Source organism: Lithobates pipiens, unplaced genomic scaffold, assembly GCF_037356315.1.
Source record: "Lithobates pipiens isolate NorthernLeopardFrog02 unplaced genomic scaffold, aLitPip1_a1.2 Scaffold_23, whole genome shotgun sequence".
Taxonomy (NCBI): domain Eukaryota; kingdom Metazoa; phylum Chordata; class Amphibia; order Anura; family Ranidae; genus Lithobates; species Lithobates pipiens.
Window position 1 is genome coordinate 112,311,808 of NW_027507785.1, and position 23,105 is coordinate 112,334,912.

The following is a 23,105-nucleotide window of genomic DNA, read 5'->3' on the forward strand; positions in this document are numbered from 1 at the left end:
GATACAGTTAGCCTCCTTCACATGGTTGGGTTGGTGTGGCCGCCGGATTCCTACGACAAGAATCTGCAGATTCTTACCACTGCAATGATCGGGACATATAATCAGAAACACTCGTCAGCCCATTTAACCGCTTTCCACCCGCCCACCGTCAAATGATGATGGAACAGTGCGGGTCGCGTTTTAGGTGGACGTCATATGACGGCGCCCAGAACAGCCACTTTCTCACACCCGCGGGGACGCGCAGTGTGGTGACCGCAGCTGCTCCATGTTGCTAGGACGCGGCGTGACCCCAATCTCTGTAAAGAGCCAATCACGTATTTTTTAATCATGTGATCGGCTGTGTTCAATCACAGCCGGTCACATGTAAACACTAAATTGCCAGTAATCAGCTCTCATCGCCTCACACTCACAGAGTGTGTGGTGAGGAAAGCCGGTCAGCGGCATCTTCTCACAGGGAATACCAGGACATGTAATCAGGGCACTGATCATCAGTACCCTGATTACAGTAAGCCCCCCCATTGCCACCAATCAGTGCCACCAATAAGTGCCCATCAGTGATGCCAGTCACTGCTGCCTTTCAGTGTCCATCAGTGCCTGCTCATCAGTGCTGCCCATCAGCACCGCCTATCCGTGGACATCAGTGTCACCTATCCGTGGCCATCAGTGCCACCATCAATACTACCCATCAGTGCCACATATATCAGTGCGACATATTAGTGCCCCCTCATTAGTGCCGCCTCATCAGTGCCCATCAGTGCAGCCTCATCAGCGCCCATCAGTGAAGGAGAAAAATTACTTATTTACTGACAAAAACTAAGAAAAGCTTTTTTTCTTCAAAATTTTCGCTCTTTTTTCTTTTTTTTTTTTTTCAAATAAAACCCCCAGCAGTGATTAAATACCACCAAAAGAAAGCTCTATTTGTGTGAAAAATGATTAAAAAAATTAATTTGGGTACAGAATTGCATGACCTCTCAATTATCATTCAAATTGCGACAGCATTGAAAGCTGAAAATTGGCCTGGGCAGGAAGGGGGTGAAAGTGCCCAGTATTGAAGTGATTAAACTAATGGTGGGCTGGCAGCAGAGCTGCTGCTGTTCACATGTAACCGCATACAGAGCAGTTAGCTGCATTTTGGGAGAGATGTTCAGTGTACATGAGGCCTTAATGGACAATGCATTCTCTTTTTAATTTTAAGCGGCCGCAAACTTGTGCAAAAGTTGCTGTCATGCTAACCTGTGCCCTTATCAACAAGACTCAATCTCATCAATGCAAAGCTAACAATTTACACAGTTTTTATGCTACTAGATGCCTTGCAGTGTAGTATCAAAAATGGAATAAAGCTCTCCAAAAATATATACATGGTTAAATGTGAATATTTATGTCACTAAACTTTAAAACCTATGCGAGATACATATGTTGCAAAATGACATTATAATAAATTAGAATCTTCGTACCTGATCCATTTTTCTACCATACATAGATTGACTTTTGTCAATGACATAAACAACATTTTTTGGCACGCCAGTCAACTTTGGTGGTGCAAAGTAGTGCACAAAATACCCATTGACAATCTAGAATGAAAAAGTGATAAAGATAAAAAGAAAAACTATTGGATTTACAGCTACTAAAATCTAGACTTTATCATATTTTCACTTCACATTAAAAATAACTTTTCTGGAAAGAAAACATGGAGGCCGCCATTGAACATGTAAGCAGATAAAGAATTCTGACTTTCCTGATAACGAAGTTGAAAAATTCACTTGTGTTCTGCAATGTTTACTTTTCAGGTTTGCAAATATCAGCTTTGAATTTCGATAACCACTTGCATGCAAACATTTCTGGAAATAACATGCCCTTTCACATCAGGGGTTCTTTAAAGGGGTCTTTAAAAAATGTATTCTACCCAAAGTACCAGGCCTTATGCAAACCGGCCAGCAGATTATGTGTCACTTTCTTACTAATCCCCCCTTCTGATGTTCATCTTTTCATTATGCCTGTGGGTATGAAGGAGTTAAAAAAACAGTTACAATTTAATATTCATAATTTTCTTAATATTTACCTTTCAAGATCCAACACACTATTTCCAGATCTTCTTATCTGTTTGACATAAATTCAGGGAGCAAATGTCCCCCTCTCTCTTTGAAGCATTTGGACAAGAAACAGCCTAATGATTTTAACCAAGGATGAATGAAGCTAATGGAGCGTACACACGACCGGACTTTTGGACGGACTTGGCCTGGTGGACAATCCGGCGGACTTTGCGGCTGAGGTCCGCCAGACTTTCAAGGGTACGGACTTGGCCACACACGATCACTCCAAAAGTCAGACAGATTCGAACGTGATGACGTAGAATAAGGAAGTTCATAGCCAGTAGCCAATAGCTGCCCTAGCAACGGTTTTAGTCCGTCAGACTAGCAAACAGACGACCGGATTTTTCGACTGGACTCGAGTCCGTAGGAAAGATTTGAAGCAAGTTTTATTTCTAGGTCTGCCGGACTTTTGGGAAGAAAAAGTCCGCTGGAGCCCACACACGATCGAATTGTCCGACGGATTTCAGTCCGCCGGACAAAGTCCGTTGAAAAGTCTGGTCGTGTGTACGCGGCATTAGAGATTCTTTCACTGACATTTAATGAATGGAAGATTTTGACTAGAATTCAGTATGTGAAATTCATTGGAAAACACCAAGAAGGTGAAATTAAGATGTTTTGATAGTTGTTGTAAGAAAGCAATGGGCTTTACATGGCTACAGGGCTAAAGGGTTACAGAAGCTCATGTCATCTATCCTGGACTTGTCCTATAAAAATTGCCTAATCATTAGTCTCTATATTTAATATTTTAGAGAAAAGAGCGTGCAGTAAATTACTCGGCTGAAAAAGTAAGGCAATGCTTTTTTACTTCAAAGTTAGACAATATAAATCAGGTATGTGTCCTTATTACATTTTCTGTCACTGGCAAACCCCAGCATGCTCCTGGGCGATGATGTCACAAGGGGTTGGGCCACACGGTGGCATGAGCAGGTGACCCCACCCCTTAGTTATTTAAGAACTGTCAGATGGCGGAGCTGGCAGACAGCTGAAGCCTTCGGCGGAAATGGATTGTTTTTTTCTTTTTTCAGGTTGACAGTGTCAGCAAGCGCTTTGTCAAAAAATGGCTACTGTAATTTTTTACACTACACCTTTCTTTTGGTAAATGTGTAGGGGTACTATGTACCCCATATTCATTCAGATGGGGGGGTAGGATCTGGGGGCCCCTCTATTAAAAGGGGCTTCCAGATTCCGATAAGCCCCCCGCCCACAGACCCCCACAACCACCATCCAGGGCGTTTTTCTCCTGATTTATTTTTTTATTGTTTTTACATTCAGCTGATGGGTGGTGCGGCTCTTGTTCTGGGTGTAATCTCATATGATGGCGCCTATAATGGCCGCTCTCGCGTTCCCCCTGGAGCGCACAGTGTGGCGATTGGTCGATTGCTAGGACACGGCATGACCCCAATCTCTGTAAAGAGCCACAGCTCTTTAACCATGTGATCGGCTGTGTTCAATCACAGTCGGTCACATGTAAACACGGAGATGCCGTAATCGGCGCTCCTCGCCTCACACACTGACAGAGTATGAGGACTCGGAGAGGCGAGTCTATCAGCGGCATCTCCTCACAGAGGACATACAGGCATGTAATCAGTGCCCTGATTACAATAAAGTGCCCACGGTGCCAGAAGTGAGTGCCCATCAGTGCCAGCAGTGTGCCCACCAGTGCCAGCAGTGAGTGCCGACGAGTGCCAGCAGTGAGCACCCAGCAGTGCCAGCAAACAGTGCCCACAAGTGCCAGCAATCAGTACCCATTAGTGATGCCAGTCAGTGCTGGCTATCACTGCTGCCCATCACTGCTTCCCATCAATACCCATCACTGCTGTCCATCAATGCCACCCATCAATGCCCATCAGTGCTGCCCATCTGAGCCCATCAGTGATGCCTATCTGCGTCGCCTATCTGTGCCCACCAGTGCTGTCTATCTGTGCCCAGTGCCACCCACCAGTGCCCACCAGTGCCACCTATAAGTGCGCATCAGTGCCACCTATTAGTGCCCATAAGTGCGGCATATTCGTGTCTCCTCATCAGTGCCACCTAATCAGTGCCCATAAGTGCCACCTAATCAGTGCCCATAAGTGCCACTTCATCAGTGTCCATAAGTGCCACCTTATCAGTGCCCATCAGTGAAGTGATTACAGAATTTACTGACAGAAACATTTTTTTCCTTCAAAATTTTCAGTTTTTTTTATAAATTTTTTTAGGAAAAGACAAAACAGAAGTGATTAAATATCACCAAAAGAAAGCCCTATTTGTGTGGAGAAAATAATAAAAAAAAAATCACATGGTTACAGTGTAGCATGACCGCGCAATTGTCATTCAAAGTGACAGCGCAGAAAGCTGAAAATGGCCTGTGCAGGAAGGGAGTGTAAGTGCCCTGTATCGAAGTAGTTAACCACTTACAGACCGGACCATTTTGCTGGTCAAAGACCAGACCACTTTTTGCGTTTCGGCACTGCGTCGCTTTAACTGACAATTGCGCGGTCATGCGACTTGGCTCCCAAACAAAATTGAAGTCCTTTTTTCCCCACAAATAGAGCTTTCTTTTGGGGGTATTTGATCACCCCTGCGGTTTTTATTTTTTGCGCTATAAACAAAAATAGAGCAACAATTTTGAAAAAAACACATTTTTTTTACTTTTTGTTATAATAAATATCCCCCAAAAATATATAAAAAACATTTTTTTCCCTCAGTTTAGGCCAATACGTATTCTTATACATATTTTTGGTAAAAAAATCGCAATAAGCGATTATTGATTGGTTTGCGCAAAAGTTATAGCGTTTACAAAATAGGGATAGTTTTATGACATTTTTATCAATAATTTTTTATTATTTTTTTTTTACTAGTAATGGCAGCGATCACCGATTTTTATTGTGACTGCGACATTATGGCGGACACATCGGACATTTTTGACACATTTTTGGGACCATTGTCACTTATACAGCAATCACTGCTATTTAAATGCAGTGATTCCTGTGTAAATGACACTGGCAGTGAAGGGGTTAACCAGTGGGTGGCAGTGTAGGGGTTAAGTGTTCCTAGGGGTGTGTTACTAACTGTGGGGGGTTGGGCTTTCATTTACTGAACACTGATCTCCAGGGCCGGACTGGGAATAAAAACCAGCCCTGGAAAAAATTTCATACCAGCCCCACAGCATAATGTCATTATTTCCTTGTTCATGAAACCAAAAACCATACATTTTAAAGCACATTTGATAAAGAGTGTATTATATATAGATATGAAATCCCACAGGGCTTTTATATATATATATATATATATATATATATATATATACACATATATATATACATGCAAATTCCAGTTAAAAGTGTAGGTGGTCAATCATCCTGGGGGAAACTCAGAACGTGGGGGGGGGCCACCTTCCGCAGAAAGAATACACTAAGGTAAGGGGGGTGGGTTACTAATATAAGGGGGAAACCCTTTATATCAGTGCCCCCTTACATTATCGTATTAACTCCCCCCTTACATCAGTCCCCCCCCCCCCTTCAGACTGGCCTGGCGGTGCTTTCACTGACCACCTCTCAGGTGCACTGTGCAGGGCTCAGTCAGTCGGCTCCAGTTTGGTGGCTCTGGTTTTATCTTATAGTCTTCTCTCCACAGTCTACACAAGTCTGACTTCTCCCATGACCCCCATCCTGGCGGCACTCCCACTCTTGACTCCTCCAGAATCCCTCAGAGACTGCAGACATGATACAGGAGATGGTCAGAGACTGCAGACTTGATGCAAGAGCTCAATGCAGCCTCGCCAGTGCCCATCAATGCAGCCTCATTTTGCCCACCAAATGCAGCTTTACTCTGCCAGTGAATGTAGTCTCACTGTGCCCACAAATGCGGCTTCACTGTGCCCACCATTGCAGCCTCATTGTGCCCACCAAATGCAGCTTTGCTGTGCCATGAATGCAGCCTCACTATGCCCATGAATGCAGCCCCTCCTGTGCCCCATGTCCCAGTCTGCAGTCCCTGTCTGTGGGAAGGTTGTTGATGCTCGGTACGGTACCTTGCATGCCAGCAGGATATCCATGATGGCCAGCAGCAGGCAGGGTCTGTTCTTGTTTTGGATGGGGATGGTGCTCCTTCCAGAGGATCTGTTTGCTGTGAGATGGAGTGGTACCTAGCCACCTGCACCTTCAGCCGTCCTCATTTTCCGGCCCCAGTCAGCCTGTCCTCTGGTACTGGGGAAGTGGAGAGCACTGGGTGGGAGCTGGAGAGAAGGGGCGAGCGGGGAGCTCTGGGGGGGAACTTGAGAGCACTGAGGGGGCCAAAAAGAACACAGAGAGCACGGTAGGCTGAGAGCACTGGGGGGGCTGAGTGTGGGGTGGCAAAGAGCACTGGGGGGGAGAAAAACTGGGTTGGAGAGCACGGGGGCTGGAGAGTACTGGGGGTACAAAGAGCGGGGGAGTGGAGAGCAATGGGGTGGAGCTTGAAAGCCCCAGTGGGGGCAAGAAAGAACAGAACAGGGGTGGAAAGAATGGGGGACTGGAGAGCACTATGGGGGGTGGAGAGCACTGGCAGGGTTGGAGAGCACATGGGTGGGGGCAAAATGCAGGGGGGAGTTGAGAGTAAAGGGGTAGGGAGTGGAGAGTGCTGGGGGAGCCAAAAAGAACAGGGGTGGAGAGCACGGGGGCAGGAGAGCGATGGGTGGGGCTTGAGAGCACCAGGGGGCCAGAAAGAACAACGGTGGGGAGAATGGGTGGCTGGAGAGCACTGGGGTGGGGGCTGGAGAGTGATGGGGAGAGCTGAAGAGCACTGGGGGGTGAGAAAGAACAGGGGGGAGAGCACTGAGGGGGAGAGCACTGGGGGGAGCACTGGGGGAGAGAGCACTGGGGGGAGAGCACTGGGGGGGGAGCACTGAGGGGAGAGCCCCTGGGGGGAGATCACTGAGGGGAGAGCACTGAGGGGGAAGAGCACTGAGGGGGAAGAGCACTGAGGGGGAGAGCACTGAGGGGGAGAGCACTGAGGGGGAGAAGCACTGGGGGGGAAAGCACTGGGGGGGAGAGCACTGCTGAGAGAGTGGGGGGAAGAGCACTGGGGAGAGAGCACTGAGGGGAGAGCACTGGGGGGGTAAGAGCACTGGGGGGAGTGGAGAGCAGGGGGGGCAGGAGAGTGCGGTGGGGGAGCAGAGCACTGGGGGGCAGGGAGCCCAAGGTGAACTGGGGGGCAGTAAAATAAGTTGAATAGGAGGATCGCCGGGGGGCTGCATATAGAGGAAATGATCTTTCAATATTCCTCCATGCAGCCGCTGAATTCTTGCAGATGTGAGAGGAATCAAGCATTCAGCGGCTGCATGGAGGAATATAGATCATTTCCTCTATATGCAGCCCCCCGGCGATCCTCCTATCCAGGCACACAGATCGGGCTGTACAGGCGGCATCTCCTCCTATGGATATCACACAGTGCGGGCTGGCTCTGTGTTCGGCCGCCGCGATGTAACACAGTCCCGCCCCCCCAGACCTGCTCGTATGATAGTAGATAGAATCAACGCTCTGCCTATCACACGAGCAGGTCTGGGGGGGCGGGACTGTGTTACATCGTGGCAGCCAAACACAGAGCCAGCCCGCACTGTGTGATCAATAGGAGGAGAGAGGAGCAATGCAACCGAAACCAAAAGTGGCCCCAGGGCAGGCAGCCTACCGGGAAATCTCCCGATATCCCGGTAGGCCAGTCCGGCCCTGCTGATCTCTGCTCCAATCACATGGAGCAGAGATCAGCGTCACTAGTTGCTAGGCAGAATGGAGAAATGCTGTTTACAGCGGCATTTCTCCATTCAGCCGCCCCATGAGACGATCGCGGGTATGCCCGCGCCGATCGATTCCGCGGGACCCGCGAACGGACTCACGGGGGTCCCAACCGGCATTCTGCCGACGTACAACGGCGTGCGCTGGTCGGGAACCGCTTAAAGAGAGAAAATATAAAAACATGAAAAATGCATAAAAAAAGCATGTTCAAAAATGCTAAATGGATCAACTGCCTAGATATGAACCTAGGGCTAAAAGGGAGGATCCAAGTAACTCATATTGATCCATACAAAAGAAAGATTTTTATGCGTAAACTTGCAATAACTTTTGGCTTGTGTTGCTACCCATGGAACTACATACTGTATACGTTAAAACTTTTGGTCTAGTTTTAGAAACAAACATTTGTGGGACAGGATAGAGCAGGAAATCTAATTCGGGCATGACTCCGGCAATGGCGATGAGCGACATATCTCTCTAGCCTTGAGCCCCGGGCACCTTGGGTACAGACCTCTGTTACTTTTATAATACACAGAACCAGTGGGTCGGACCCAGCAAAGCCTGCCTAAAAAAAAAAAACAGGAAATAATTAACCATACCCTGGAATTGTAGCACTACCCCTGTAGGAGTCACTGGATTTAACTGGTTCTTTCTCAAAGTGCAGAGGCTACCATTCACATCGTCAAATGCCCATTCACTCTGGCTTCATTGAACAGTCTAGGGTTGTCTTTTGAAAGTTTATTGCTTGCAGAACTTCTACAGGAGGGGGATAATTGGTATTGGAAACTTCACTTTCTAACCCCCCCCCCAGGGGGGTTGACAAATATTGACAAATATTCAGGTAAGTCATTAGAATTTTATGTCCCATGCTCTGCAAGTATCTCCCAGAGTCGGGGAAATAATCAAACTCCCAGACTGTGGAACCATGCTCACATCAAGACGAATGATCGCTGCTCTCTGAGCAAGGCAAAAAACTGAATTTACCTAGCATCCTATACTAGGAGAGTGCAACAGAATCATTCAAGAGGACTGCTGTCTGAAGCAGAGACTTCACAAACCTCCCACCCATCTCCACCACAGATTACAATGCATTCTTACAATGTCAAAAAATAAATAACACATATATTACAACATGTGTGAACGATTCAATAAATGTCTTCAGTGTAATCTATAAAGAATGCAATGAATGAAAACTTGATACATCCAACATGCACCAGCCACTAGGTGTAAAAACAAAGCTTCTTGCCAGAGACCTAGACCTCAAATATACTAAGAGGTTTAAAGGCACATGTATGTAGCACCCTGATAGTAGGTATGGTTGCTAACAAATTTAGCCTGAGAGGGGATTCACTGGCTTTTTCCCTAATCTGGATTTGATGCACCTCTCTCTTCTACCACTAGGTGGCATTGTTGCCTGTGGCAGTAGAATGATAAAAGCATAGGGAATCCAGACTAGGAGTGAATAGGTTGACTCAGCCAATCGGCAGGGGTCTCGTTGGTTCCTTGGCCTGCTGGGAGCGCCTATTTATTTGGGAGAAGTCAGATGATCTGGGTTCTGTGCCACTTGGATGGCTGTCTGGGTGGACATGTGTCACAAGGCTCTAGCCTGAGGCCTATCCCAGGAGCACCTGGCTGCTAGGCTGTCTGAAGCCTATCCAGGTTTGAGAGAGGCAGCCTGGGTTTAGGGATTCAGGCTGGAAGCACAACCAAGTTGCAGAGGTTTCGCCGGATGGGGGAACTGGATCGTTGCCAGCAGTGAGGGAGAGCTAGTAAAAGAGCTGGAAGAAGATAGCAGAGGCCCAGCAGAAGAACCGAAGAGCGGGACAAAATCCCAGAAGTCAGAAGAAGACCCCCACAGTCAGAAGAAGACCCCCGGACAGCGGCGACAAAGGAGAAAGCTGGGCTCCTCCGCTAGTAAAAGAGCGGTAAAAGAGCAGAAGATGGCGGAGGAGCCCGGCGAGAAGACCCCCAAAATCGGAAGAAGACCCCCAGAGCTGTCTAATAAACTTAGACATCTGTGTTGTGTTTTTATTATTAACACTTTTTCCCTCAGGTGAATGGGTAGGGGTACCATGTACCCCATACTCATTCACATAGGCTTGGGGTCGGGATCTATTAAAGGGGCTCCCAGATTCCGATAAGCCCCCGCCCGCAGACCCAACAACCAACGACCATGGTTGTCGGAAAGAGGCACTTGTCCTCATCAACATGGGGACAAGGTGCTTTGGGGTGGGGGGGGGGCGCAGGGCCCGCCTTCCCCAAAGAACCCACCCCCCTATGTTGAGGGCACGTGGCCTGGTAAGGTTCAGGAGGGGGGCGCTCACCCGTCCCCACCCCTTTCCTAAACGGCCGATCTGTGTGCTTGGATAAGGGTCTGGTATGGACTTTGGGGGAACTCCCACACCGTTTTTCTGGCGTAGGGGTTCCACTTAAAATCCTTACGAGGCGACGGGGCTAGCGAGGTGTCAATCTCGCCGATGGAGGGGGAGACATTGACTTCCTTTGCTAGTCCCGTCTACCTGGAGTCACATTCAAAATGAACGGACTTTACTACGTGTGTGGGCAAGTCCGTTTATTTGAAAAGTCTGGCTGATTGTCTGATCGTGTGTGGGCAAGTCCGCTCATTCGGAAAGTCCGCCGGATAGTCTGATCGTTTGTACGTGGCATTACTGTAAGTTACATGTATGGATCTCTATTGACTGTTCAAAGTTCAGTTGTCATAGGAGACAGCAGTTCTGCAAATACAGTTGCTTCATCCAGCTTAAAGGCCCTCTACTTGTATAGCTGTCTGCCTAATAGTCTGTCTCGAAGTCTGCTAACTACTATTGCATCTGCCTAAGGGTGTCCTGGTCCCAACGCTCTCTCCAGTTCTGTTTAAGAGATAATACATCTCTTTTCTTGCATTCCAAAAAGTGACTGGCGCCCATGTTTCCAACTTGCAAAACACCTACCATGCCTAATAACCCACACTTCAAGGAAGAATGTCAGCTCTCCCTGACTCTGGAGGTGACTACTGGCCTTTTGAGGTCAGGGATGTCGCTACATGTAGATAGGAGAAAACCCACAGGGATGGATGAGCACCTCCACACAGCAAGATCTTCTTTGCTGTCACTGCTTTAAGATGTTTGTTACCCCAACATTTCCTATTTCTGATATGTGCCTGCTGTATCGTGTACTTGTAGGAAAAAGTGACCGATTCTCTTTGTATTGCTTCCTTTGTGTGAAATCCCTGGTGTTCCTGCCAGTCTTTCTGCTAAAGAGTTAAAAACTGACCACACTAAGCAGTAGAACACACACAGTGGTCAGTTCTCTAGCTATGCTGGAAACGAAGGCTGCTCTCCTCCAATGATCAGGCTTGTCCCGACATACCCCCACTGCACAACCTGTCACTGGGAAGCTCAGTGTACTGCTGCTTTTTCTCCCTACAGCTCTTATGCAGCTGAGAACAGAGGGAATGCGATCACTTATAAAAAGGGAAAAGGGTACTTATTGTTAATGTTTTATTTTTATAACTATACACAATTGTTTTACCTTTCAGTTCTATTTTAAACTGAATGGATTGTTTTAGAAAGTGATCGTTTACAATCACTTTAACATCACCTCACACCGGTGCAGCCCATGAGAATAGCAGTGACGTCACAGCGCCCATGTGCCCGTGCTGTTTTAATTCTCTGAATTTTATGTTTGTAAGTACCTTTCCTGTTTACTTTTAATAAATCTACTTACTGTTCTTCTGGGGCCCTTTTTTAGTTTATCAGGTATGCTTCTATGGTGTAAACACTGGATATACTGTGCGGATGAGAGTTTATCCTGTGGTCTAAAACTCATTTGAGGTGGTGTTAAAGCAGTGACAGCAAAAAATCTCTGGCTTAGTGGAAGTGCTCATCTATCCAATCACGTGGGATTTGTCCCATCTACGTGAGCTTTTAGGCTTCTTATGCCACGTACAGACGATATGACATTTCAACAACAAAACCGTGGATTTTTTTTTTCCGATGGATGTTTGCTCAAACTTGTCTTGCATACACACGGTCACACAAATGCTGTTGAAAATTCCGATCGGCAAGAACGCGCTGACATACAACACATACAATGAAAAATGAAGTTCAATAGCCAGTGCAGCTCTTCTGTTAGATTCCAAGCATGCGTGGACTTTTGTGCGTCAGAATTGAGGCTTAGCTGTAGGTGCTTGAAACATCTCCTATACCTTCACAGTTTAGTAGCTATTTACAAAAAAGCTGAGTGCCGATGACTACGGCGTATGCGCACTTTAGAAAGGGCAGATCGTGCCATTTCTAATAGGGGTCATGCCGTGACTGGGAGCTCCCGTGCGCATGCGTGGGAGTGACGTTACATGACTCTGGCTGGTCACAGAGCTGGAGTTCGTGGCCCTGAAAGGAAGAGGGGTGAAGATGGATGCTCAATGCTAGTGGGGACAGAGGCGACATTGCAGGCTTTGGTTTCAGGTAAGTGGCACATAATGGGCTACTATGCGATGCATAGTAGCTCATTATGCTTTACCTTTTCAGGGAAATAAAGAGAAAATTAAACCCACCAGGGTTTACTTCCTCTTTAACAGGAAACTAAGGTAAAATATAGTAGTTTTCCAGCTTAACAGGGAGGCTAAATTGGTGTAGCCAGGGAGTCCTGTGTGTCTAACAAGTGTTACTGGATCTTGCAGTGACTCATCTGTATCCAGGCAGCTGTGGAAATTGCTGGGTGGACAGGAGTGACTCATGTGGGTCAGTGGCATGGAGACTGATGCCATCATAGCCAATTGCAGGCATAGGGCCCTATGCATGCTGGGAAGGGGTATTTATATTCGATGAGGAGACACAGGAAATGGTCTTTGCCTGGAGCAGAGAGTCCTGTGATGAGGGAGTATCTTGCCCTCCTCAATGCCTGCTGACATGGGGCTTCAGACTGGAGGCTGGAGAGCTGACCCATGTGTTCTGAAAAGCTGACTGAGGGGGAGCTGTCCCTGTGAAGATCTGTCTGGGATCACTGGAGGGTGCTGCTGGAAGATTGGAAGGAGGTGACCATTTGGACCAGAGGCCTTGTGAGTACAGACTGTAGAGATTTAGGGGCCTGCTCTTTTGTGGGCTACCCCCTCTATGCTAGGAAAGTCAGCTACTGGGTGCAGCAAAAAGGGGAAACTGGCTAATGTCTAGAAGAACAATAGGCTGTCCATCTCACAGGAGGATTTCTCAAGAGTGCATGTTGCTGAAGATAGGAATTCCACAGTCAAGTTAAAGCAGTTGTCTTCCTTGTAATTATTTATATCTGGAGTATCCCACTATCTACATTTCCCTATCCAAGTTCTCAAATAAAATATAAAAAAAAAAAAAAAACCCTAAACTGATTATTCAAGAGACAAGCCTAAGTGTTTGCTTGGCTATGGAAAATGATGCTTGCCTGGCTAAAGAGATTCCACTAAAAGCCTCCCCAAGCTGCGCATGACTTTCCTGTCCATTTATTGCTGCAAAGGCTTATGTATTCAGAGTGCGATCGCCCATATAAGCATTCTTTTCCTCCTATAACACTTTATCCTGTGGAGGAAAAATTCACCAAGAAGTGGGAGATACCAGCAATTGTCACTGCTATATGCTCTGTGAATTAAAGTTTGACTCGTCCAATAGACAATGCTCAAATGCTTAGGGAGCCAACGAATAAGAAGTTGGAATTCCTATTATAACCAAAAAAAAAGCAGCAATTGGTGTATGTCAATCATTGAGAGACCAGTTTAAACAGGTGTTTAATGTTACCAGCAGCATTATGTTTGGCAATAGATGCCATTGTAGTGTCACAGTTTGCTGCCTATCACAGGATGGTGCGGAAGTGACGTTGTTGCGTACTGCGCATGCGCGATGCGTTCCAAACGCTCGCGCCGTGCGTTCCAACATAGTTTCGGCAATACAGTTCAGCGAAACCATCACATAATGTTACGGAAGTGATGTTACACACAACACAAACACGGGCCACGTTGTTGCGTAAAGGCGCATGCGCGATGCGTTCCAAACACTTGCGCCGTGCGTTCCAACATAGTTTCGGCAATACAGTTCAGCGAAACCATCACATAATGTTACGGAAGTGAAGTTACACACAACACAAACACTGGGCCGTTCGTTACAACACTAATACTTCCCTTGTTACCTAGTAGGTTTTGCATTGCTGGGACTTGTAGTGCCTATCCTGAGCTACATGCTTCAATGTTCAGTGTCCTCATCCCTATCCCCATGCTTCAATGTTCAGTGTCCTCATCCCTATCCCCGAGCTTCAATGTTCAGTGTCCTCATCCCTATCCCTGAGCTTCAATGTTCAGTGTCCTCATCCTTATCCCTGTGCTTCAATGTTCAGTGTCCTCATCCCTATCCCCATGCTTCAATGTTCAGTGTCCTCATCCCTATCCGCGAGCTTCAATGTTCAGTGTCCTCATCCTTATCCCTGTGCTTCAATGTTCAGTGTCCTCATCCCTATCCGCGAGCTTCAATGTTCAGTGTCCTCATCCTTATCCCTGTGCTTCAATGTTCAGTGTCCTCATCCTTATCCCTGTGCTTCAATGTTCAGTGTCCTCATCCCTATCCGCAAGCTTTAAATGTTCAGTGTCCTCATCCTTATCCCTGTGCTTCAATGTTCAGTGTCCTCATCCTTATCCCTGAGCTTCAATGTTCAGTGTCCTCATCCCTATCCCCCTGCTTCAATGTTCAGTGTCCTCATCCCTATCCGCGAGCTTCAATGTTCAGTGTCCTCATCCTTATCCCCCTGCTTCAATGTTCAGGGTCCTCATCCTTATCCCCGAGCTTCAATGTTCAGTGTCCTCATCCCTATCCCCCTGCTTCAATGTTCAGTGTCCTCATCCCTATCCGCGAGCTTCAATGTTCAGTGTCCTCATCCTTATCCCCCTGCTTCGATGAGGACACTGAACATCGAAGCATGGGGATAAGGATGAGGACACTGAACATTGAAGCTTGCGGATAGGGATGAGGACACTGAACATTGAAGCACAGGGATAAGGATGGACACTGAACATTGAAGCTCGGGGATAGGGATGAGGACACTGCACATTGAAGCAGGGGGATAGGGATGAGGACACTGAACATTGAAGCTCGGGGATAAGGATGAGGACACTGAACATTGAAGCAGGGGGATAGGGATGAGGACACTGAACATTGAAGCTCGGGGATAAGGATGAGGACACTGAACATTGAAGCTCGGGGATAGGGATGAGGACACTGAACATTGAAGCTCGGGGATAGGGATGAGGACACTGAACATTGAAGCATGGGGATAGGGATGAGGACACTGAACATTGAAGCATGTAGCTCAGGATAGGCACTACAAGTCCCAGCAATGCAAAACCTACTAGGTAACAAGGGAAGTATTAGTGTTGTAACGAACGGCCCAGTGTTTGTGTTGTGTGTAACTTCACTTCCGTAACATTATGTGATGGTTTCGCTGAACTGTATTGCCGAAACTATGTTGGAACGCACGGCGCGAGCGTTTGGAACGCATCGCGCATGCGCAGTACGCAACAACGTCACTTCCGCACCATCCTGTGATAGGCAGCAAACTGTGACACTACACCATGAGAGATTCTATTCTTCAAACCTTGCACCTTACGCTTGGGATGGTGCATAGGCAAAGAATCTTGTGATTGAAGGATTGTGTCAGAACATTTGAGGTTAAACAAATTATATTCATATACTTCTAAAGTCACATATTGTACATTTTTCAAATAGACATGAGAGGAACCATTTTGGCTCTAAAGTAGAATCAGAGTTCATAGCCCATGAATAGGCATTGTTGCAAAAGTTGTTTTCTGTCTTACAGGGAGTCTGTGTAAGATCTGTCTGTACCATTATCCCATGTTATATATCTCTTGTCCTTGACACTTATAGATAAGGGGGGATTTCTACAGACAGTGTATAGTTTAGGGAATCGTATTTCAAATGAGTTTACAAACCTAAATAGTATTTCAGAATAAGATACAGAAACCAGAGGGCTTATTCACAATTCCTATTGTATTATGTATTTTAAATAAGGTTTTTCTTTCATAATATGGTTATAGTAGATCTGTATTTGTTATTCATATATAAACACATTTAATACATATATATAATTATGAGAAAAGTTACTAGTGTGAGATTCTAGCTGTAATGACTTCACTTTCATGGCATTTACAACCACAGTTAATTGTGTGGGGTATATTTTCTCATACACATATATTTTAAGAAGTGCCAGGACGGCTGGGGATATTAACACTTGCTTGTCAACCATTAGACAGTTTATGGTGTTTTGCCAAGCCAAGGTCAGAAGGTTATGTCAATCATATTAAATGTAATTTCTGATCTAACACCGCCCCTTAGAGATTGGAATTAATAATTATTCAAAATGGCGTTGGTCTTGGTTATCAAGTTAACATATAAACGACATCATCATCTGACATCTTCAGTTACATAGTAATGAGACACACACCCACTTTTGGGGGGAGATAAAAAGGAGAAATAGATAGCAGAGAGGGAGCGATGGGAAGAAAAGAAAGGCTGAAGGAATGTGATCTATCTGGAGATCTGAGGAAGAAGGAAGAGAGTCTCTCTCTATGTCTCGCTACATAGAGCTGTCTTTCTCTCTTGGGATGAGAGGAGGAAGAGAAAATGCAGATATTAAATTTGTGTAAGACACGGTTAATTTGTAACCTTCATTTTACCATGTTTGGAAAACAGATTCAAAAATAATTGTGATCACATTGTTTATCATTAGATTCATTATCTTAATCTAAACTAATTCCTTTTTTACCAATTTCCCCATTAACCTGGATTTCATTTCCAACCAAAGGTTGTCTAAACCAGTTTCAATATATCTATATTTATTAATAAAATTGTTAAACTCATATTAGAAATTAATACTCATATGATAATTTCAATATCACACACTAATATATATGCACAGATAAATGTCCTTAAAAGGGGAAATATTACTTAATTTTACTCAATTTCTCTCTTTTTTTTTTTGATGCACTGTTTCCACTATCACAGGATATTAAATTTGGCAGGCTTATTCTAATCAGAACTCGAAAGAATGCAAAACATGTACTGAAAACATTATTAGTGCCGTGTGCACAGTGAGGGCATTGTGCAATACATATAAAATAGAATACAATTATATACAGAACCTACAAATTTCCATTACAATTCTGCTACATGTTTTTGGTAAAAAAAATTCCGTTAAGTGTATAATAATTGGTTTGTGTGATCACGGACATATGTACACAAATGATCATGTACAGATGTGTGCAGGTGATCACGTACATATGTGTGCAGATAATCATTGGAACATGTGATTTTAGTGGGACATATGTGGGGGACATGTGTTTTTTTATTTGGGGACATGTCTTTTTATTATTTGGGGACATGTGTGTTTTGGGGACATGTGTGGTGACATGTGTATTGTGGTGACATGTGTGTTTACACTGTGTGGTGATGTGTGCTTACACTAGACTGGTGATTAGTTAGTAAAAAGCTGTAAAAACAGCTCATACTCACTGATCACCAGCTGGCTGCATCGATCTGCTCTCCTCTCCTCAGCGATGACTTCTGTGTGAGGAGAGGAGGAGCCGATTGCCTAGCAACCGGCTGTTTGTTTACATCACATGACGACCGTGATTGGACACGGCCGTCATGTGATCAGGAGGGCCAATCACAGAGCCCTCCTGCCGATCGGAGATGCGCCGTGTCCGGGTGACACGAGCACATCGGGATCGCGCAGCTGCGCGGGCACGCACGCACGCGATCCCCCACCTTCTGAAGGACGTTCCTGAACGTCCTATCAGAAGTAGACGGCTCCCACCCGGCCGTATTTGTACATTGGCCGGATGGGAAGTGGTTAAAAAGCCAAACCCAAAATCTGTGCAATGGTTTTATCAAGATATAGTTTCATAGTTTCATAGTTTCATAGTTAGTAAGGTTGAATAAAGACACCAGTCCATCCAGTTCAACCTGAGTGTCTACAATTGTCCCCATCCCTGTACATTACACAATATGTGTAAAATAAATTCACTCTAAATTTTACAGAAGCCTTGATTGTATTGCCAATCTGTGCACAATATGACATTTTGTCTGTGCACATTTAAGAGTGTGAGGCCGCGTACACACGGGCGGATTGTCTGCCCAACTAAGTTCGTCAGACAATCCGACAGACAGTCCGTCCAAATTTTGAATGAACGGACTTGACCACACACGATGAACAGACAGTCCGCTGAAAACTTGCGCGATGACGTGTACAGCACGTACGACGGGACTAAAAAAATACACTGCAATGCAACCTTTGGCCGTGTAAATCCTTTCTGAGCATGCGCCATACTTAGTCCGTTCAACTTGCCTACACACGAGCGGACTGTCCGCTGAAACACGGCTCAGCGGACTAAGTTGGGCAGACAATCCGCCCGTGTGTACGCGGCCTAAGACAGAAGATCTGTTTGTTTTGAGAAGGATCCCATAGTATTAAAGTAAACAAAATTTGTTTACACTAGCCCGTGAAATCACGGAAAGCTATTCACTAAACGCAACTCTTAAATATATCCAGTTATTCAAGAATTGAAATGTGGTATTTTATTATAAGAACTTTAAAATAAGAACTGTGAATATTATCTGAACCATCATTTATCTTTGATATGTAGAAGTATATCCATTTATTTGTATTATCACAAAATATACCTTTTTTTTTCCACTTCAGTGAAATTTCCCGAGAGACTTATTTCAGCTTTGCAGTTCAATTTTTTCGCTTCTCATTTTTACATCATAGTGGTTTATTCTGCAACATCTTATTTAATTATTAAAATAAATACATTTTAATTACATACAAAAAGAAAAGACTTCCATATATTATTTTCTATTTCTTACCACTCCTTCCCACAACCCCCCCCCCCCCTTTCCCCCTTGGTTTGTTTAACTCTAGATCCCTTGCGTACCTAGCTCACAGTCCTCTGTCTTCCATCATCTTCTCCAGATATTTATGTGAGGTTTTAAATTTTTCACAACTTTCCCAAGTGCTGATGTAATTCCCGTATTGTCCTTTATCTCTGCTACCTAGGAGGTCTATTTTATTATAATACTCTATTTGTTCAAATCATTCTCTTATACCTGGTTTTTCGATATTTAACCATTTTTTTGGGATCAACCCCTTCGCTGCATTCAGAAGTTTTGGGATAATTTTTTTCATATATTGTTTCTTTGGTATTTTGGAATCATGAAAAAAGCGCACCTGTATATTATTTTCTATTTTCTCATTGGTTATCTCCTTTAATATGCTCACTATTTCTTGCCAATACTCCTTTATTTTTGGTAATTTACACCATATGTGTGCCATTGACGCCCTTTGTTTGCAATTTCTCCAACATAGTGGTGATCTCTATAATTGATATTTATGGGTTCTCTCCGGGGACAGATACCATCTTGCTAGAAGTTTGTAATTCATTTCTATGGTATTCATATCCCAGGCATTATTATATCCAGCTCCTATTATCTTCTCCACTCGATGATCGTCTAATTTTAAATCCAATTCTTTTTCCCATTGCTCTATGTAGGCAGGTCTTCCTTGTCCTTCTAAATCTGTCAGTATTCCATACATTTTTGATATTCCATTTTTTAATGGCATTTGTGTAAAGCAGAGTCTTTCCAAGAAGTTCAAATCTCCTCCATCCCGAATTGGTTGTGGGAGTGTGTTTTCTAAGTGTTTTAACTGGAGAAAATTCCATTCACTTATCTTCCACCCTTTGGACTCTATTATTTCTTGTCTGGTTTTTATATTTCCCTTTGTGGTAATATCTCTCAGTTGTGGGTTTCTAATTTCATGTGCAGTGAAAATCTCATTTCCTGGTATAAACAAGTTTGTTCCCGTGAGGGCCATTAAAGGTGAATTATACTCCCATTTTATTTCCCGGTGAACTATATCCCTAATTTTGAAAACATTTTTAGTCAAATCATGTGTTTCTGGAGCTAATGCCCTAAACTTTAGTGGTATCAATATATTTTTGTGTAATGTGGTTCTGCTTATTTTGTTTTCTATCTCTACCCATTTCTTCTCACTATTTTCATTTGTCCACTCCACCATACGTGCTAATACTACCGCTTGTTAATACCTTTTTATGATTGGAGTTGCCAATCCACCATGTTCCCTTTTCCTAGGGATAAGTGCAAATTTTATTCTCGGTTTTTTATTTTGCCAGATATATTTTATCAACATTTTTTTTACCATCTTGAAAAAGCTCTGTGGAATCCCTATTGGTAACATATGAAATGTGTACACGTGTCACGACTGCCTATGCCATCAAGTTCAAGAAGGGAATTGGAGCCTTCTTATAAGGGGGCGCCCCGCTCGCTTAAGTGGGGGGAAGAGTGTCGGGAACCTACGGCCACATCACCCTGAAAGCGCCCGATCTTGTCTGATCTCAGAGGCTAAGCAGGGTCGGGCCTGGTCAGTACCTTGATGGGGGACCACCTGGGAATACCAGGTGCAGTTGGCTGCAGATGGGTGACTTCCTCAATAACTCTAGGGTACAAACTTGAGTTTCGAAAGTCCATGTCTTCTCATTTTCTCAGATTCCATAGGAAAAGAAGTCTCTCTTTCAAGCATTGGACCATGTTTTGTCTCAAAAAATTGATCTTAGTGGTTCTCATGCAAGAGCAGGGATTGGGGTTTTATTTAAACCTTTTCACGGTACCAAAACCAAATGGGTATGTCGGACCCATTCTAGATCTCAAAGATCTAAACCAGTTTCTAAATATCCGCTCTTTTCTCATGCTGTCAATCCGATCAGTGGTCTCCGTCCTACAAGCTGGAGAACTTCTGGCATCAATAAACATCAGGGATGCATACCTCCATGTGCCTATATTTCCCACTCACCAGAAATATCTACGTTTCAAGGTAGAAAATCTTCGTTTTTAATTTGTAGCTTTGACTTTCGGTGTAGCTACTGCACCTCAAGTATTTACAAAGGTCCTGGCCCCTTCTGTAGCCGGATTAAGGGTCCAAAGTATAAAGATTATAGCTTACCTGGACGATCTGCTCTTGATGGACCAGTCGGTAGCTTAGACCAAAGTATGATCTACATTCAACTACCCGGAATACATAGGTTGGATTCTCAACTTAGAGAAATCCTCCTTAAAAAAAAAACAACTAAGGAAATTAGAATACCTGGGTCTGATTATTGATACAGCCCAGAAAAGGGTATTCCTGCCCCAGGCAAAGATCAGGGCCATAAAGGAACTGATTCAGGTGGTCAAGGCAAAGAAGAATCCTTCTATTCGACTTTGCATGAGGTTGTAGGGAAAGATGGTGGCATCAATCGAGGCCATTCCTTATGTTCCGTTTCATTTGAGGCTGCTGCAAAACAGTATCTTTTCAGCTTGGAACAAGAATATTCAAGCTCTAGATTTCCCAATGTATCTGCCTCCAGGATGCTCCAAAGCCTCAGTTGGTGGTTGATAAACAAGAATCTGCAGAAGGGAAAATCTTTCCTACCAGTTACCTGGAAGATGGTAACAATGACCTTGCCCATCAACATTCTAGAGATCCAGGCAGCGCGCTTGGCCCTGAGGGCCTGGACATTCAGGTTACGGAATTTTCCTGTCAAGATCCAATCTGACAATACCACAGTAGTGGCCTATATCAATCATCAAGGGGGGTACGACAAGTTGTGCGGCCCAGAGAGAGATGAATCATGCCTTAACTTTGGTAGAAAACAATGTACCTTCCTATTGGCAGTCTTTATTCCGGGAATAGAAAATTGGCAGGCGGATTGCTTGCGTCACCAGCAGTTGTTCCCGGGAGAATGTTCCCTTCACCCCGAGCTTCTTGGCAATGCACTGAAGATGGGGGATCCCAAATGTAGATCTGTTTGCATCCAGGTTCAACAAGAAAATTGACAACTTTGTGCAAGAACAAAGGATCCGCTAGCATGCAGAACAGATGCCTTAGTATTCCCAGGGAATCAGCCCTCACTAATTTATGCTTTTCTTCCTATTCTGCTGCTTCCATGACCCCCCCCCCCCCACAGCTCTGGACCCCCTGTATGTTACACAGACCCCTGCATGTTACGCAGACCCCCCCCCCCCAGTTCTGCCCCTTCCTACCTTTAATCATGCAGAGGGACATATACAGCAGCGCTGAACAGAGGGCGGAAACTGCTGGAGTTAATTTTTCATATTAACAAGCTAATAATTGATTGTTAGGATCCCCTAGCAACCAATCACCTGCTGGTTACATAAAAGTAAACTTGAGCAGTTCCTCTATTCAGCGATGCTCACTGTCTGTCTCTCCCCTGCGGTACAGGAGGAGAGTGTTTTCTTTCTCCTGTTCTGCTCTGTCAATCCAGCAGCCAGCTCTGGGTTACATGCTGGTAGTGCTTCCGTCCACTCCCGGCCCGGGCCCCCCTCCCCCGCCCTGTCACAGCTCGCCCTCTCCAGGATTTCTCTGCCCTGTCATTGCGTCGCTGTGCTGCCTGAGCCTGCCCCACTGTCACTGCTTTACTCGCACAGGGGTGGCAAAACCATGCCTCATACTAAATACCCTGGAATGTCTATTTTCCAAAAAGGGGTCATTTAAGGGGTATTTATACTGTCCTGGCTTGCTGGTGTTTCAAGAAATGAGATAGGGCATCGGTACATCAGGTGTGATCAATTTTCAATGATTGCCACCATAGCTTGTAGACTCTATAACCTTCACAAAGACCAAATAATATACACTCATTTGGGTTATTTTTACCAAAGATATATAGCAGTATAAATGTTGGCCAAAATTTATGAAGAAAAATTACTAATTTGCTAATTAAACCAAGAAAAATTCATTTTTTGTACAAAATGTTCTGTCTTTTTTCATTTACAGCTCAAAAAATAAAAAAAAACCAAGGTGATTAAATACCACCAAAAGAAAACTATTTGTGTGGAAAAAAAAAAGACAAAAAATTGTGGGTACAATGTTGCATGACTGAGTAATTGTCATTCAAAATGTGAGAGCACTGAAAGCTAAAAATTGGTCTGGTTAGGAAGGGGGTTTAGGTGCCCAGTGGGCAAGTAGTTAAATGAATGACATATCTTCTTTCAGTCGCTAAGTAAACAATAGCAAGAACTGTCTACCACCCTCTCACTTGCTGAAGTTTAAAATAGAATGCACAACACACTCTCAAATGAAAATCTGACGACTTAACTTACAGACTCAATGCCTAAATTTAAGCAAATATGGGACCTCTGGAACTCCCAGTTCATACAAACTC

General features: G+C 44.7%; 1 protein-coding gene and 1 pseudogene across 1 annotated transcript in view; one reads left to right on the forward strand and one right to left on the reverse strand.

The window, feature by feature from the left end:
* LOC143927813 (inter-alpha-trypsin inhibitor heavy chain H3-like) overlaps positions 1-23,105 on the reverse strand; it is a 357,183-nt gene that overhangs the window by 255,175 nt on the left and 78,903 nt on the right. The window contains exon 8 of the mRNA XM_077452197.1: positions 1,455-1,571. Coding sequence (XP_077308323.1) covers positions 1,455-1,571 — 117 coding nt within the window. The remainder of the gene's footprint in view (positions 1-1,454; positions 1,572-23,105) is intronic.
* Positions 20,239-20,357, forward strand: LOC143928485 (5S ribosomal RNA; annotated as a pseudogene).